The 19,158-nt window shown below is 39.8% G+C and overlaps 1 protein-coding gene across 1 annotated transcript in view; it reads right to left on the bottom strand.

The window, feature by feature from the left end:
* The window catches only part of LAMB4 (laminin subunit beta 4), a 139,819-nt gene that overhangs the window by 65,646 nt on the left and 55,015 nt on the right, over positions 1 to 19,158 (bottom strand). Inside the window, exons 25-30 of the mRNA XM_044277174.1 lie at positions 16,849 to 17,221; positions 14,394 to 14,557; positions 11,224 to 11,438; positions 7,898 to 8,101; positions 6,400 to 6,544; positions 2,152 to 2,226 (exon numbers count right to left, since the gene is read on the bottom strand). Of these exons, the coding sequence (XP_044133109.1) occupies positions 2,152 to 2,226; positions 6,400 to 6,544; positions 7,898 to 8,101; positions 11,224 to 11,438; positions 14,394 to 14,557; positions 16,849 to 17,221 (1,176 nt within the window). The remainder of the gene's footprint in view (positions 1 to 2,151; positions 2,227 to 6,399; positions 6,545 to 7,897; positions 8,102 to 11,223; positions 11,439 to 14,393; positions 14,558 to 16,848; positions 17,222 to 19,158) is intronic.

Genomic DNA, 19,158 nt, shown 5'->3' on the forward strand with positions numbered 1-19,158 from the left:
TGAGCGATGCAGGCTCCTGGTAGCTTTCCAAGGACAGCGTCGTTGTATAGTAGCCGTGCTTGGTATTGCAGTTCAGCCCCATTGACTTGAATGGGGCTGAGCCACAACTAGGCCATTTGACAAATGTACAGTGATGTCACTGGCCTAGGAAGAGGCTTCGGCGCTCAAGGACTCATCTAACGATGGATTGGCGAGGTTCCATGGTTTTGCACCCCTGCAGATCTGATACTGATGACCTTTCCTATAGGGATACTTCATAAATATCTTTTCCTGGATAACCCCTTTAAAGGGATTGTGTCACCATTAAATGTTATTTTAATATAAATCAGCATGAAAACTAGTTACTTTTGTAATTTACTCTCCGTTACAAAAATTCTCCACTTGTGAGATATTTTCTTTACTTCATTAGAATGGCAGCCTATTGTTTAATCTATATAGTTATGTAAATTTCCACCTTCTGAGGTGGTTGCACCTGCTCAGTCCCAGCCTTCAATTGCCACCAGCTGTATCTACTATTAGAAACTCAGATAGTTAGAGAGAGAGCTTCAGTAGAAAGGACACACCCCTGGAAAAAGGTCACACACCCCTGAGCTGCAACAGAAAGGATACTCCCCCGAGAAAGGACACCCTCCCGGCGATGCCACCCTGCAGAGAAGCTAGCTGAGCAATTGGAGCTATGTATAGGGAAATCCATGTGAGGTACAGAGCTTGTTCTAACTTTGTTAGAAAGAGATTGTTATGTACTACATGCAGATTTAATTATTATTATTTTTTTATTATTCATGGGATAATCCTTTTAAACTACAAAGTATGGAAAAAAATCGGACATTGATATAAATTTAGAAGTAACTATAGACAAAACCGTCCGTGCTTTGTGTCAATATTTTCCATTATATTTTATGCACTGTTAATAAACTTATGTAAATATGGCCTTAGGGTTTGTTCACATGGCAATGACAGGTACATGAGCCCTGTTTTTTTTTTTTTTTTGCAAATGTGTAGGGATAGGGAATGTTTTTCTAATATACTTTTTGTTTAGGGAAAACCTTTATTTATAATAGAAAACCAGGGCTGAAATGTCCCTTAGCAGTGATCTTTTCCAGAGCCACTGCTAAGGGACATCCGTCTTCCTAACAGCGCAGTGCAGCACTGACTAGGAAGATAGGGAGACGAGCTCGGAGCTGGCGGGCGTCTGCCTGACTGCTCCCTCATATAGTGGGGCCAATACAGTTATAATACTTGAAATATACAATAATATAGAAATAAATATCTAGACTCCATTCCTGCTCACCATGGCCAGTGCTTTCAGTGGGCTCTTCTCCTGTACTCCCAGCATGCTGACTAATGACAAGCACTGGCCATGGTGAGCAGGAATTTATTTCTATATTATTGTATATTTCAAGTATTATAACTGTATTGGCCCCACTATATGAGGGAGCAGTCAGGCAGACGCCCGCCAGCTCCGAGCTCGTCTTCCTATCTTCCTAGTCAGTGCTGCACTGCGCTGTTCGGAAGACGGATGTCCCTTAGCAGCGGCTCTGGAAAAGATCACTGCTAAGGGACATTTTAGCCCTAGTTTTTTACTATATTAAAGGTTTTCCCTTAATAAAGTATATTAGAAAAATGTTCCCTGTCCCTACACAGAAAAGAAATATGACAGTTACACTTTAAAGGGAACCTGTCACCAGGATTTTGTGTATAGAGCTGAGGACATGGGTTGCTAGATGGCCGCTAGCACATCCGCAATACCCAGTCCCCATAGCTCTGTGTGCTTTTATTGTGCAAAAAAAACACTGATTTGATACATATGCTAATTAACCTGAGATGTGTCCTGTCCCTGACTCATCTCACATACAGGACTCATCTCACATACAGGACTCATCTCACGTACAGGACTCATCTCACGTACAGGACTCATCTCAGGTTAATTTGCATATGTATCAAATTATTATTTTTTACACAATAAAAGCACACAGAGCTATGGGGACTGGGTATTGCGGATGTGCTAGCGGCCATCTGGGAACCCATGACCTCAGCTCTATACCCAAAATCCAGATGACAGGTTCCCTTTAATCAAAACTGCTATGAACAATTACATGATTATATACTTAGTTAGGCACTTCATAAGTTTATGTATTAGATAACTCTTACCAAATTCTTGTGGCGTCTTAGGTTGGCCTCCACCCAGAGCACTCTTTCTTCGGCATTGGTGGACAGGTATGCTGTCTATAGGTAAATAACCAGTGCAATTACATGCATATTTACTGATAAGACCATAGCTTATGTCAGAAATATTGCATAACCTCCCTTTCTATAAGACAAGTCACCTGTACAGTTTTTTCTGTGATCATCGGGAATGGACTTTCACTATTCAATTTATTATCGAAAAATATTTTATATTATATAATGAACATTTATTAAAGTATTATCATATCCTATTAGAAGTGGCAGTAGCTACATTTTATGTAAGCAATGATAATAGTAATATCTTGTCTATTTACTTACATAATGCTGGTTATAGTGAAAAGACTGTATGCAAGAAACAGCAGTATGGTAACACTGTATTCTTCTGAAGGCATCTATGTTGGTTGCATTTTTTGTATGTTCCCGCATTGCTGAGAAAAATGATGTTTTCATGTACGCCTTTTCATGCCTCTAGGAGCAACAGGGGCGTTGCCATTACACCTAGAGGCTCTGTTCTCTCTGTTGCACACTCCCTACTTTGATTGACAGGGCCAAGCAGTGTAAACATGATCATACCGGCCTTGTCAATTAAAGCGTGGAGGCTGCGGCAGTTGCAGAGAGAGCAGAGCCTCTAGGTCTAGGACCACTTCTTTCCCCTCACCTTGACACGTTATCATATCATAAACAACGGACTCTGTCCAGGAATGAGCATGTTCATAGTGTAATATTATTTAGCATGATTTTATATAATTTAGCAAGAATCAACGCATCCTTAAAAATCCCATTAACTTAGGAATAAACTGAATACTTATACTATGAACTACTTTTCATCTTTTCAGCCTTGCTCTTGAATTGTCCTGCCTCCCATCTGTGAAGTGCTGGCCCATCCAAGGGCAGCAGAAAGTGTCTCTGAGAGCCCAGATTAAAGGGGTTGTCCGGGTTCAGAGCTGAACCCGGACATACCCTTATTTTACCCCAAGCAGCCCCCCTGAGGCCAGCATCAGAGCATCTCATGCTCCGATGCGCTCCCTTGCCCTGCGCTAAATCGCACAGGACACGGGCTCTTTTGTTTATCATAACACACTGCTGGGCGGAAACTTCTGCCCGGCAGTGTGTTCGGTGACATCACCGGCTCTGATAGGTGGGTTTTAGCTCTGCCCTAGCCCAATGGAGAGGCCCACTATGTCACTGGATCTCCAAAAAATGTATTTGCCCTGCACGATTTAGCGCAGGGCAAAGGAGAGCATCGGAGCATAAACTGCTCCGATACTCAAGTCAGGGGGGCTGCCGGGGTGAAAATGGATGGATGTCCGGGTTCAGCTCTGAACCCAGACAACCCCTTCAAGTGTTCTGTTTGTTCTTGAGCTAATGTGAATTTTTTTTTAACCGTAGGCTTGCTTTAAACTAAAGTAAATGAATACTAATTATTAATTTACATTTACCCAAGTACATGGCTTTCATTTTTGGTCCAGATAGATTTTAATCTTATTAAAAAGTGTCCCTTCCATTAAGGCTGACTGCATAATATTCTGATTGTTTCCCTGCAGAGCTCAGGAATAATTCTGTTTGTTAAGTTTGGCTGAACAACTTCATTGTCGTTTAAATTGCTGTTGTATTATTTTTATGAATTTTTTGTACTTTATTGATCAATGTTGATAGTACTATGGAAAGAAGAGACGGCATGAACCTAGTTTAACCAGGATCCCACATATAATGAGGACCCAATCACTAAAGTATCACCGCATAGTGGCATCCATGACTGTGCTGCTGTTTCTGGTACTGCAACTCCTTTTTTCCATGTGCCCTTTTAGGGAATATGGTTGGAATATGGTTGTAAAATTCTCTTTATCAAGAAAATCTGGATAGCCTGTGTATTACATCAAAAGCTCATTTAAAGAGGACCTGTCACCAGAAAGTACAAAGCAATCGGAAATTACCATGTTACAGAGCAGGAGAAGCTGAGCAGAATGATATATATTTTTGTGGGAAAAGATTCAGTACTCATAAAACCTGTAATTTATACATTTATATCTTAGTTTTTTTTGCAGCCTTGTGAGCAGCTATCGGTACAGGAAGGAGGGGATATCAGTGATTGATAGCATTGTGCGTATAAGTCTGCATACAGAGATAACTCTCACTGGTAACCCCTCCTCCCTCCTGTACCAATAGCACTTCACAAGAAGTGGAAAGAGCAGAGATATAAATGTATAAATTACTGATTTTACTGAATATTTTTCCTACCAAACTATATATCAATCTGCTCAGCTCCTCCTGCTCTATACCATGGCACTTTCAGATTTCATTGCATTTTGTGGTGACAGGTCCTCTTTAAGACTTCATTTCCCTTGCAGCATTAAACACTCACTTCCCCCAGTGTTGACAATTGATCCTAGGGTCCTGGCAGGGTGTGCAAGAAGGAATCATGGGGCCCTATAACAAAATCTGGAAACGACCACACCTAACCCAGGTATGAAATGCTTATAACAATGTTGGCTTCCACTCTGTGCCCTTTAGCTTTTCTGGCTTTCTGTGGTCTCCAAGTTATCTGTATTCATTTTCCCATTCTCACCATTTAAACAGGTATGTCAATCTCATGGCCCTCCAGCCATTGCAAAACTACAACTTCCATCATGCCCAGACAGCCTGAAGTTATCAGGTCATGCTGAGAGCTGTGGTTTAGCAACAGCTGGAAAGCTGCACGTTTGACATCATTGATCTAAATAGTATCTATTGTTTCACCATTTTTCATATATGACTAGGAAAGTTTGTAAAGACGTCTCTTCTTCTCCCCTTATTAGGCTCCTCTCTTCCCTCCCCTCCTCTTCACTAACTCTTTATTCCCAGCTCAGATCTGTCTTCAGTGAAAATCGGCTGCTTGCTCACTGAAGGATCAGATTACATAGAAATCTATAAAGAGGGGAGGAGGAGGAGTAGGGATGGCAGCTAGAGACACACGCAGGCAGACAGACTGCTATAGAGAGACTGCTGATGATTTTTAAATGATTTACAGTCTTAAAAGGGTTAATTCACCTCTGCAACCCGCACCTATCTGTAGAATGGGGCCCCCAAAGTGAACAAGCTCTCTATTCCCTTCTATGGAGCTCCAAAAGTAGCCAATCAAGTGTGCTTGGCTATTTTCGGAATGGAAGGCGACTGTACATGCGTGGCTGTTCTCCCTTCAATTCTGGGGTCCCCTTCTGGAAATAGGAGCGGGTCCCAGAGGTAGAAACTACCCTTAACCCAACATAACCTAGCGATATGCCACTAATGTCTGAGTTGCCAACTCATTTAATTCATTGCTGGATACAAATCTAAACTGCTCAGTACTGCTGTAGAATGTCCTCCATTACTACTGCTGCTTCGGAGAGCATTCTAGGGAGTAGAATATCCTACTTCTCCACATCTTCTGTATGGACATTGTACAAACACGCTACCTATCAATATGGTTAAGATGGCCATATATTTAAGATAAACAGTCTTCCCAATTTCCTAAGGCAGAACAGACTAATTATTTCTAGGGTGGGATGGAGTTAGGCATCAAACACTTCTTCTAGACCCACAAACATTTCTAGAGGATGAGAATCTGTCCTGGTCATGTGATGGATAGAAAGAGAGAGTGATCTAATAACTATACTGGATCAAACCCTGCAGCAGTAGGGTCATCATCATCATCCTCAGGTAGGAAATAATTAAGGATCCTATTGTAGGACTACGAACACCAAGCATCAGGAAATATTTTTGCACCAATGTTGGTGTGCATCACGTGTAAATTGTAACGTGGGCACTTTTAAAATACTATTTTGCATGTAAAGTCTATGTGTAATTTAGAGTAGCTGTGCAAATGTATTGTCTGATTGGTTATATATTTGTATATCTCATAATGCGTTTCCCAAGGACAATATAACAAAGAAAGACATGCCCTCTGCTGTCACTGTACAGCGAATACTGCATTTTAAGTGGTAAAGAAGACGTAACTCAAAATCAGCACAAAATGCATAAAAGTATTTTCAAGTTACTCAGGATAATACATACAGTAGATCTAAACTGTAAAATTATATCTAAAAGTAAGAATGTGTTTTAAATACCCATGAATGAAACAGATGAATGCCATCCTGCCAAGTATCCCAGTAACCACAGAACAACATATAGCAATAAAACAAATAGCTCTCACTGAATCGATATCACTTACTGTATGCGTAACCAAATGGCACCTACCCAAAAGAAAATCTTTAACATTCTTTATAAGTTCTTTAGCGTGATTTTTGTCAGCTACTATGCGACTCATTGCCTTGCTTAGGGTTTTGTTCAGCTGTGAAGCTTTTAACTTTGTGTTTTCAGCTAATTGCCTGATGTTCTCAATCTGAAACAATATAAAACAATTATTCACAAACTGTGCTTAAGTGTTAAACTCATTTTTATCACAGCACATTTAATGACATTTAAATATTGGACAAAGAGCAGAGAAACGAGAAATGTTCCTTTCAGTTGTTTAATACCAGGAATCATTGTTGACTTGTTGGTTTTGGTCTGCTTAGAAATTCCTTGCCCCTCTATCCTTGCTATATATCAGCAGCAAGGGTAATGCTGGAGCCCTATATTGATGTTCCCTGCAGGGGAAGCCTAGTTTTATATACTGGCCATTGGAGCGATACTTTACAAGATCTCTCTGATTTAAGTAATAAAGGGGGTCCTGAGTTTGGACCTCCTTATTAGTACATATGGACAGTCCCGTAAAGTGGTTGTCCAGGCTTTTAATATTGATGGCATATCTCAAGAACGTTTTGGTGCTCTGAAGGCTCCTGTGTTATGGCTGAAGATACATATGCTGCTTTTACTGTTTTAGTATACAATGCTAATGTGGAGTCTCAAAGATCCCAGTCAACCTATTATTAGAAACAACATTCACAATTAGCAACATACAGAATATCTTCAAATAGATGTAGTCTTTGGTTTGCTTGATGCACCTGTCTTATCTTACGTCTACCCCATCATATCTACATTTCACAATAGAGATTACAGTGTGTTTTCAACCTTTGTTTCCTTGTTTTCATCCCACAAAATAGACAATTTAGAAAATACGATATGAGACATGAGTCGGTAAGGCTACTTTCACACTAGCGTTCGTCGGTCCGCTTGTGAGCTCCGTTTGAAGGAGCTCACGAGCGGACCCGAACGCCTCCGTCCAGCCCTGATGCAGTCTGAATGGATGCGGATCCGCTCAGACTGCATCAGTCTGGCGGCGTTCAGCCTCCGCTCCGCTCGCCTCCGCACGGACAGGCGGACAGCTGAACGCTGCTTGCAGCGTTCGGGTGTCCGCCTGGCCGTGCGGATCCGTTCAGACTTACAATGTAAGTCAATGGGAACGGATCCGCTTGAAGATGTCACCATATGGCTCAATCTTCAAGCGGATCCGTCCCCCATTGACTTTACATTGAAAGTCTGAACGGATCCGCGCAGGCTACTTGCGCACTTGCGAAATTTTCTAAAGTTATTAATGCAGACGGATCCGTACTGAACGGAGCCTCCGTCTGCATTAATATGATCGGATCCGTTCAGAACGGATCCGATCAAGCGCAAGTGTGAAAGTAGCCTAAGTTTCTCTGCTCTCCATAGCAATTCACCTATAACTTCTTTTTTGAGCTATTAAATCCCACCGAACCTCTCTTCTAACAAGTTATTTTTTACATTTGCTCAGTTTTTTTTATATATTTACCTGTTTCTCTGCATCAAGTAGATGAACTGCAACACTTTTTAGCTTAGCATCTGTTTCATTTGCTTTTCTCAAGCCATCTTTGGCCAGTGGCAATGCACCATTGCAATTTGGTCCACCACATTTTCTCTTTCCAAATCTATCTCTGCATAAAGCTCCTCCACATGGTGCGATATCACAAGGAAAGTCCCAGACTGTTCCACAAACCTATGTAAACAAAATACATTTAGATCCTCCATCATATATAAACAGCTGAGAAAAAAATGTTCGCTATTCCTAAATCATGTTACATGCTTAGTTATACCAAATAATGTACAAAAAAAGTACAGTGAATCCTTTCCACCTCTTTGAGAAGACACATTCTTATCCTGACCAGATCTCCTGTAGGAGATTTTTAGTTCCACCATACCCTATGTATACTGGTCATCTTTTTTAAGAAGAGCATCCTAGAAGACTACTTTACAATGTAATTTTGGGTGCTCATCTCAAGGAGGTTTCACTGAAGTTTTATAAAATGTTGATGTGATACAATATTTAATTTTTTTCTCAATTCTGTATTATCATCACTACAGTATGTAAGCTGTTCCCTAATCAGTAGTTCTGGAGCCACCTGTGGCTCTAAGAGCTTGGGCCCCTTGTACATGGCTGCTTAGCTGATGGTAGTTTCAGATATTATTGGCCGTCAGGAATGCCATAGTATTGTAGCTAGGATCAAGACTCAAAACCATTTACAGTTAACTCTAGGTAAGAGCCATACCACTTGGTCCTATTAGATGGGAATGGTCTCTCGTAATGTTCAGTACGGCTCAACAAAACCTATTGCATTGGAAACTGTCTTACAACTTATAGACGTTTGGGTTATTTTAAATATCTGTAGGTAAATGTCACAGACTCTGATGACAATCTAACATATATGGGAACAAGCCATGTGTCCATCAATATGTTATAAGAAACAAGGGGGGCAAAGACTAGATTTTTAAAGTGTCAATCCTTTGATTTTCCAGGGGATATGTACAGTCGTGGCCAAAAGTTTTGAGAATTACATAAATATTGGAAATTAGAAAAGTTGCTGCTTAAGTTTTTATAATAGCAATTTGCATATACTCCAGAATGTTATGAAGAGTGATCAGATGAATTGCATAGTCCTTTCTTTGCCATGAAAATTAACTTAATCCCCAAAAAACCTTTTCACTGCATTTCATTGCTGTCATTAAAGGACCTGCTGAGATCATTTCAGTAATTGTCTTGTTAACTCAGGTGAGAATGTTGACGAGCACAAGGCTGGAGATCATTATGTCAGGCTGATTGGGTTAAAATGGCAGACTTGACCTGTGTGGCTTCACAGGCAAGGATATTGTGGCTACTAAGATTGCACCTCAATCAACAATTTATAGGATCATCAAGAACTTCAAGGAAAGAGGTTCAATTCTTGTTAAGAAGGCTTCAGGGCGTCCAAGAAAGTCCAGCAAGCGCCAGGATCGTCTCCTAAAGAGGATTCAACTAGGGATCGGAGTGCCACCAGTGCAGAGCTTGCTCAGGAATGGCAGCAGGCAGCTGTGAGCGCATCTGCACGCACAGTGAGGCGAAGACTTTTGGAAGATGGCCTGGTGTCAAGAAGGGCAGCAAAGAAGCCACTTCTCTCCAAAAAAAACATCAGGGAAAGATTGATCTTCTGCACAAAATATGGTTAATGGACTGCTGAGGACTGGGGAAAAGTCATATTCTCCGATGAAGCCTCTTTCCGATTGTTTGGGGCATCAGGAAAAAGGCTTGTCCGGAGAAGAAAAGGTGAGCGCTACCTTCAGTCCTGTGTCATGCGAACAGTAAAACATCCTGAGACCATTCATGTGTGGGGTTGCTTCTCATCCAAGGGAGTGGGCTCACTCACAATTTTGCCCAAAAACACAGCCATGATTAAAGAATGGTACCAAAACACCCTCCAACAGCAACAACTTCTTCCAACAATCCAACAACAGTTTGGTGAAGAACAATGCATTTTCCAGCATGATGGAGCACCGTGCCATAAGGCAAAAGTGATAAATAAGTGGCTCGGGGACCAAAACATTGACATTTTGGGTCCATGGCCTGGAAACTCCCCAGATCTTAATCCCATTGAGAACTTGTGGTCAATCCTCAAGAGGTGGGTGGAAAAACAAAAACCCACTAATTCTGACAAACTCCAAGAAGTGATTATGAAAGAATGGGTTGCTATCAGTCAGGAATTGGCCCAGAAGTTGATTGAGAGCATGCCCAGTCGAATTGCAGAGGTCCTGAAAAAAAAGGGCCAATACTGCAAATACTGACTCTTTGCATAAATGTCATGTAATTGTCGATAAAAGCCTTTGAAACATATGAAGTGCGTGTAATTATATTTCACTGCATCACAGAAACAACTGAAACAAAGATTTAAAAGCAGTTTAGCAGGAAACTTTGTGAAAACTAATATTTGTCTCATTCTCAAAACTTTTGGCCACAACTGTAGAGCCATATTTGTATCATTCAGCTGCTGATCTTACTATATCTGACTCTTTGAAATAATAAACACACTCATCTGTGATGCACGTCCTTGTTCATAAGGGTGTCAACAAGCAGTTGACCAATGTATTGTGTAGCCGATAGCTGCCTCATGAGTATGGACAGCCGGACTTTTTCTGTTATGAGTCTGATACATAAAATACAGACAAAAGTGATGTGATTAATTTGATGTCATTGGCTTGTTGACAATTTTTGGGAGCATTCGTTTTTTCCATATGAGTCCCTAATTAGGTTGTTGAAAATCCCAATTTTGTTGCAAAATTCTGGTCATTGTTGACTTATTTTAATGACCAAAACAAAAGGGAATATATGAATGGCATGGGTGGCATACATTAGTTTCCTTTGAAAGGCAACAGACGAAACAGAAGCCAGATACACAAATCCTATTAGTGGACAATCTTGAGCTAGTTTTAAACCAATCTTAGATCTATCTAGAAATGGTTCTAGGGTACTTTTTTTCACAATTTTTAAAATAACCATAGCCAAATGGCACAGTGAAGCAAACATTAATGGTGGGGCTCTACTGCAAAATTGTAGACATGCTTGTATGCTATATCTCCTCTATCTGAACAGATTAATTTGAATGCCGCAGTAAGCAGTGTTAGATTAAACCAGAGTCCCTTAGAGCTTTACTTTAATATGCTAAATGGACAAATGCATTAATAAATAGCCATTACTGACAATGGGGATGACTGGCAGATGCTTCCCAAAAGTTAAATAACAAATATGTATTGCATGTACTGTAGAACAATCTCAGAGCACACATGCAAATATTTTGGAACAATAACTCTTACCAGCTCATTCATTTTGCCTATTTGTAGTGGTTTCATTTTATTCAGTCTGTCAGAGTTTTGTTTGTCTTTTGTGTCTAGAGCGTTCAGTGCATTTAAAATGGTTTTCCTTGTTTTTGTTGCTGTCTTGACAATGGGAGTAGCATTGCGTGCGCTCTCCGCTGCAGATAAAGATACGTTGTAGTATTTGGTAATCTTCACCAAAGACTCTTCACTATCTGTTTAGAAAAAGAAATGTGTGGTCTTGTCATCATTGAATCGATAATGCATTTGCCAGATAAAATAATGGGAGAATTATACTAATAAAAACAATGCCGTATAAACAGAACTTCTTCAATTCATATAAAGCAGTTTAAAAGGACACTTCTGTCAGAAAGGGGTATTTTTAACTCAAAAGAAAACTATTTTTAAGGAATTTTTGACTGTTTTCCATGTTGGCAATATTATGTTATTGAAAATTAAACACAAAACATTGGCCATCTGTAGCAATCAACGCTGAGGATAAAACTCCTGTATAGGTAGGCAACCCATTGTTAGTTTACTGCTGCCGTAGGAAGAATATGTTATCTGTTAGTATAATAGTAGATTGTAGAGTTATGACAGCAGAGTACCTTGTTCTGCAACATTTGCATAGATCCCATTCACTATAATGGTTGTTAATGAAACAGCAGAGTACCGGCCTACTGGGCTGTCTCCATGTGCCCTGCCACCTAGGACTGGCATTCAATTCCATCTCGCCATAGAAATGCCAAAATGGGACACAACCCCTGACCATTGGACCATTGATAAAAAAATATGAAAAAGGTTATAGTGTCTAAAAAGAAAATAGAATAGTCCAACTGCACATTAAAACTGGCCATGGAGACATATGCACAGCCAACCCTATTGCTGAAATGTAAAAATCATCCAATTTGTCATCAATTGTATACATGGATGATCTATTGTTTACTGATTTTAAGCCCTTCCCGACTGGGCATTGGTGGTTGGGCAATCTGCCGGATCTCAATACCGGAAAACAACAATGCAAGTGCCCATAGCAACCAATCAGATTCCACCTTTCGTTTTGACAGCTCTTTTGGAAAATGAAAGGTGGAATCTGATTGGTTGCTATTGGCAACTAAGCCAGTTCTACTTTACACCAGTTTCATAAACCCCATTAGTGTAATTCTAATAGCCTCCAATGATAATACATTACAGTCTATTAGAGATGCTTGCTATAGTCCCCTCAGGGAACTATTAAAAAGTGTTAAAAAAAAAAGAAAGCTTTAAAAAACATAAAAATATAAAAAAATATGCTGTATACAAATTCAAATCACCCCCTTTCCCCAAAATTTAAATAAATATACATTATCCTGCAAAAAACAAGCCCTCACACACCTTTGTACACATAAAATTAAAAAGTTATGGGGGTCAGAATATGGCAATGCAAAGGAAAAATTAGTTTTTACCAAAGTTTTACTTTTTTTTCATTATTAAATGCAAGAAAAACTATACATATGTGGTATTGTTGTAATCGTAGTGACCCAGAGAATGAAAATAACAGGTTAGTTTTACCGCATAGGAAACAGTGTAAAAAAAAAAAGCAAAAACTGGCAGAATGTTTTTTTTTTTTTATAATTCCACCCCATTTTTCAAGATTCCCATTACATTGTATGGAACTGTAAATGGTGCCATTAGAAAGTGCATCTTGTCCTGCAAAAAAACAAGCTCTCATATGGCTATGTGATTGAAAAAATAAAAATGTTATGGCTTTGGGGGGGCAGGGAATAAAAATTGAATATGAAAAAACATAAAATCACCTGGTGTTGAAAGGGTTAAAGGGAGTCAGTCAGCTAATTTACCCTACTCAGACTGCTTAAATCGCATTGTAGTTCATATACACGGTTCACAAATGGTGCCTTTGTTTCTCTTATCTGCGGCTGTGATGTTGAAAAAATGTACCTTGACGAGATATGCTAATGAGCTCGCAAGTGCAATGGGGCATTTTCTATTGCTGCAAGTGCAGTTATATTTTAATAGAGCAGCTCGTTACAGATGCGACAATATCTAATGTGATTATTTTTGTTATATATTTTTTTTATTAAAAATCGCTTGATGAAGAGAAAATGACACTTTTTTACTGTAATTTTTTTTTATAAAACACTTTTTTTTACTGTTTTTTCACTTTTTATTTTTGACCCGGTACATGGACGTCATAATTTTAGGGTTTAATCCCTGTTTTAATGTAGTACAGTACATGCTGTATTGTACTACATTGAAACTGTCAGTTCAACACTGACAATGTGCCTGTGAGACCCAGGGGGCTGGGTCCACAGGTGTCTGTCCATGGCCTGCATATGCCTGGGGTTTCCATGGCAGCCATCGGCCATCTGTCACCGCAGGCACGGGGGGGGGGGGGGGCTAATGGAGAGGCACAGGGAGACCCCACCCTCTGTAATCTCCCATATGCAGCCGTCAGTGTTGATTGCAACATACAAGGGGTTAATCCGCTGGCATTGGATTTTACAGCAATGCCAGTCACAGACAGGCCCCTGCACTGGTGCCCACCTGATCCGCATGACATACTAGTACGTCAAAGGTCCACAAGTCACTTGCGGCCATGACTTACTAGTACGTTAAGAATCATGAAGGGGTTAAACACTAAAGGGGGCATTTATCATTAATAGTACATCTCTTTTTTGGTGACAAATTGTCGCATTTTCATTATTACTGTGTGCCAGTTCATAAATTAGGCACAGTGGCACAAACCAAAAACAGGCTGAAAACTGCCACACAAAACTGCCACTAAAATATGGTTGCAATATAGTACATAAAAAAGGGCTGATCATTCACATTAGTCTAAAGTTGCTAAAAATTGATAATTTCAACCAAACGACCATTCATTGGGATAAATTTACCCAACTGATGACATTCCTTTAATGTCTGAAAAGTAGTTGGTCCAGTTTAGAATTTTCATCTGATTGTCGCTTAGTCCATGAATGATCTCTCCGGGAAAGAATGTTCCTACAAGGGTAATTTATCCTTCACTGGGTGCCACTGAACATGTGTGGCCAGTTTTAATGACTGTAAGAGCCAATATGGACTAATATATGTCCAGTAGGTTGTGCTCAACCATCAACCTCTACCCAATGTGTTTGGTCACCTTTAGAGAGAATGTGATTTGCATTCCTTACCTTTAACATTGATGATGTTTTCTTTCTCTTTCTTTTTCTTTATTTTGTTAAGCACAGTGAATAAAGCATCAATCTCTTTTCCCATATCTGAAATAGTTTTATTCATTTCTGCAATTTCATAGAATTTTCCTAAATCTGGAACCTTTATTTTATCCATTTTTTGGCTGTAACATATGCAACACAGAACAACTTAGTACAAAGAAGGGCAGTCTGCCTATTTTATTTCTTCAATGCGACTTTCACAGTGGGCCCACCTAAGTGTCATATGATGTATTCTACTATTTTAAGATCTGTATTGCTTTATAAAATATAACGAATGCTGGAGGCAAGTGACAAAGTATTATAAAATCATGAATATTGCTCATAATCTGTGTTTGAGGCTGCCCCTGAGGGATAATGTAGACTATAGCTGAAAATAAGGTTATTGTGGTTAGGTAAATTAATATTTTTACACTGAGGTTTGGTTTCTTTCCGTCACTTTTTCATTGCATTTTGCAAGGTAGTATAGTGCATTCTGTGCACTGGCTAACTGGGTTCTAAGATTGATGCTAGGCATGCGCATGTCCATTAAAGGGCTTGGCCACTTTCTGATGACTGTTGACCAATGTGTCTGTGAGATGATTATATGGCACTTACTAATATAGTCCTTGTTGAAATTCTGCCCTAGTTTCTATTTTTATAACTAGAGATGAGCAAATTTCTTAAAAGTTAGATTCGGCTGATTTGCCGAATTCCTTAAAAAAATTAGCTTTGTGATGAATTACTTCGCCACAAAGTGCATTTTTTTGTAAGTAGCCAATGCAATGACGGTTAGCTGTGATAGCGCTGTCCCGGTCACTGTATCCCTCAGATGATCTGAGTGTAAAATTAACAATAAAATTATTTTTTTTATCAAACTTACTGCCTCCATTTGCTCGCGACAGGCCGGCCGCCGCCATCTTGCTTGAAGATCTCAGCAGAAATCTTGTGCTGCGCGAGATTACGTCATCACACCAGCCGGCATGATGATGTAATCTTGCGCCGCACTGGATTTCGTTCGGGATCTTCAAGCAAGATGGAGGCTGGCGGCCCATCGCCAGCAAATGATGGAGGTAAGTTTGAATTTTTATACTATTTCAGGTTAAATCGATTTGCTGACACAAAGCACAAGGAAATTCTGCTTCTAGGCTAATCGAATTTATCCTGAAATTCGGATGGAATTTCACTTCTTGGGATTTGATTTGCTCATCTCTATTTATAACATATGCTTACTTGTTTACAAAGTCCTTTGTGCTGTCCACACGGATGTCTTGTCCATAAGATGGCCGCTGATGTCTGTGTGATGTCTCCTCCATCCAAATACACTGCACTTGCCACCTGTACTAGTTCTGTTGGAAACCTAGTGCAGGTGCAGTGTGTTTGAAAGGAGGAGACAAACAGCTAACTGAGCTGCAAAAACCAGTGTCAGGCAGCTGCTGCCAAGGCCAATAAGATAATAGGTTGCATCAAAAGGGGCATAGATGCCCGTGATAAGAACATCGTCTTTACAAATTACTAGTCAGACCACACATGGAGTACTGTGTACAGTTCTGGGCATAGCAGACAGACATAGCATAGCTGGAGAGGGTCCAGAGGAGGGCAACTAAAGTAATAACTGGAATGGGGCAACTACAGCACCCTGAAATATTATCAACATTAGGGTTATTCACTTTAGAAAAAAGATGACTATGGGGAGATCTAATTACTATGTATAAATATATCAGGGGTCAGTACAGAGATCTAACCCATCATCTATTTATCCCCAGGATTGTGACTGTGACGAGGGGACATCCTATGCGTCTGGAGGAAAGAAGGTTTGTACACAAACATAGAAGAGGATTCTTTACGGTAAGAGCAGTGAGACTATGGAACTCTCTGCCTGAGGAGGTGGTGATGGTGAGCACAATAAAGGAATACAAGAGGGGCCTGGATGTATTTCTGGAGTGTAATAATATTACAAGCTATAGCTACTAGAGATGGGTCGTTGATCCAGGGAGTTATTTTGATTGGCTGATTGGAGTCGGGAAGGAATTTTTTATTCCCCTAAAGTGGGGAAAATTGGCTTCTACCTCACAGTTTTTTTTTTGCCTTCCTCTGGATCAACTTGCAGGATGACAGGCCGAACTGGATGGACAAATGTCTTTTTTCAGCCTTATGTACTATGTTACTATGCTACTAGACATGACATGGAGGTGATTTGCCTGGTCACACGACCCTCCATCAGCGACCATCTTATGTGTGGACAGCACAAAAGACTTTGTAAACAAGTAAGCATATGTTATAAAACATAGAAAATGGTGCAGAATTTCAACAAAGACTATATTAGTAAGTGCCATTTATCATCTCACAAACAAATTTGTCAGCAGTAACCAAAAAGTGGTCCACCCCTTTAAGTGTAACTAGACAATTCATTTGACAAAGAAGAGGAAGGGATTACCGTATGCTGTCATAGTATTTCTTCACTGTATTGTACTTCTCAGGTGACAGAATTGGAGTCCGAAACATTTTCTCAATAGCAGAAAGTTTATCTTGGAGGATACTCATGTGGACATCACAGCCAGCTGGTGATCTTCTGGGACCAATATTTGCTGCTAATCTTACCAATGCATGGACAGAAGTTGATAGAGTTGATACTTCTGTGTCATACTGATCAAAGCACATATGACATCGTGAACACGCAGGGAATTCTTGCCTGAATTTAGGAGCACATTGGTCACAGTTTCGTCCAGTGACCCCAGCTTTACAGTTGCATGAACCAGTGTCCTTATCACACATGGGTTTTTGAGTACCTTCCAAGTTACACCTACAGGCTGAAATAAGACAAAATATGGTGTAACAAATGTAATGTATAAGATAAGCTTTTTTATAAATAATAATTAGTACTAATTTATATTACCAACAATTGGATTCATTATTTAGCATGGTATTGAGGAAATATGATTGCTGGGGGCATTATAAACTAATAAGGATGAATGTGAAAACAGTAAAGCAAGACTTTAAGTGCCAAGGTGACTCCACTCTACCAGCAACTGCTTCAGGACCCCCAATAACAGCAATATACACAGTCCATTAAATGTACCCTAGAGATATCAACACCTTAAGGCCTCATGCACACGACCTTTGTTGTGTTCCATTCCCTAAAATGGGGTTCCGTTGTTCCGTTTCCGTTTTTGTTTCCGTGTGTCTTCCTTTATTTTTGGAGGATCACCAGACATGAAGGAAAGTAAAAAAAAAAGTCTGTCAAGTTTGCCATGCAAATGATAGGAAAAAAACAGACGCGGACGCGGATGACAATCTTGTGTGCCTCCGTGTTTTTTCACGGTCCCATTGACTTGAATGGGTCCGCAAACCATTTTCCGTGAAAAAAATAGGACAGGTTATTTTTTTTGACAGACTGGAACCACGGATCACGGACGTAGATGACAAACGGTGCATCAGCCGAGTTTTCAACTGACCTATTGAAAGTCAATGGGTCCGCAGAAAATCACGAAAAACGGAACAACGGACACGAATGAAACAACGGTTGTGTGCATGAGGCCTTAAGCTGATTTCACACATCTTTTTTTTTCCAATTTTGTTTAGTCTATTTCAAAAAAATTTCAAGCAACCAGATATTAATTATGAAATTCACTACAGATAAAAAAATGTTGTGTGGCCTTGGTGGAGTTATAGAAACAGCCAAGCAGCTTTGGTATGCTGTTTCTGTAACTCCTATACAAGTGAATGGCAGATATGGAAACAGTGTAGCACACCCCGCTCACCTGTTTCCGTGATTTCTGCCACCCTTGGCCACCATATAGAATGGGCATTCTGAGCTCAGCCAAACTTGCCTGCCTGTTTTCTACTGCTCATATAATGCCAATTGAGTCTTGAGCCATCTGAGAATGTGTAGAGTGTAATTACTATAGTCTCTACGTCTACACTAAGCTGAGGGCAGAGAAGTGTCAATGGGTTAGTCATAGTAGACTTATTTAAAATTCTACAACCTGGCTAACAAACTATCCTGAATATTATTCTTTCATTGGTATTATTATTATAAATGATATCTGTGAGAAGAAAGCAATAACACACACAGACCTCTTGTTACTTGGTGTACAGACTCACAAAATGTGTGGTTACACAGTCAGGTTTCCAAAGCCAAAACCCGGAGTGAATTCAAGAAAGAGAAGTCGTATCTGTCCTTTATACTTTCTCTCCTTTTATGATCCACTCCTAATTTTGGTTTAAAGAAAAATGTTTAAATCATGTTTTTATATTTAATATATTAAATCATTTTTGGGGATGTTATTTTTAATTTCCCATATGGCTATCTATATTTTAACAAAAACCATAAAATCCTGCAGTTTGTGCACTAATCCTAATAACAGCCGCCACTTCTCGGTCTGTACAGATCACTTTACTGCAGTTATCTGCGTATCTATACACAGAGGTGATATTATTACATGCAGGATTAGAATGGCAGTTAAGACAGGATCCACCATTCACAATAGGGGACTAAAGTTATCTATTCTTTCCTTGTACATTGCCCTCTGCACAGGTCACAGAGCTGCCTAGAAAACTCTCCTATAGAAGTCATTGTGTCTATGGCCCATGGGGCTGCCGCAAAGCATAATTAAATCTGCAATCAGAACATTAAAAAGGATATGTGTTACTATCTGGCAGAAAACATTTTTTGTGACACATTTCCTTTAAGAAACTGTAAAAAAGATACAGAGGCTCACATCGGACGTAATGGAGATTGAGGGGT

This window comes from Bufo gargarizans, chromosome 2 (genome assembly GCF_014858855.1).
Source record: "Bufo gargarizans isolate SCDJY-AF-19 chromosome 2, ASM1485885v1, whole genome shotgun sequence".
In the NCBI taxonomy this organism is placed as follows: domain Eukaryota; kingdom Metazoa; phylum Chordata; class Amphibia; order Anura; family Bufonidae; genus Bufo; species Bufo gargarizans.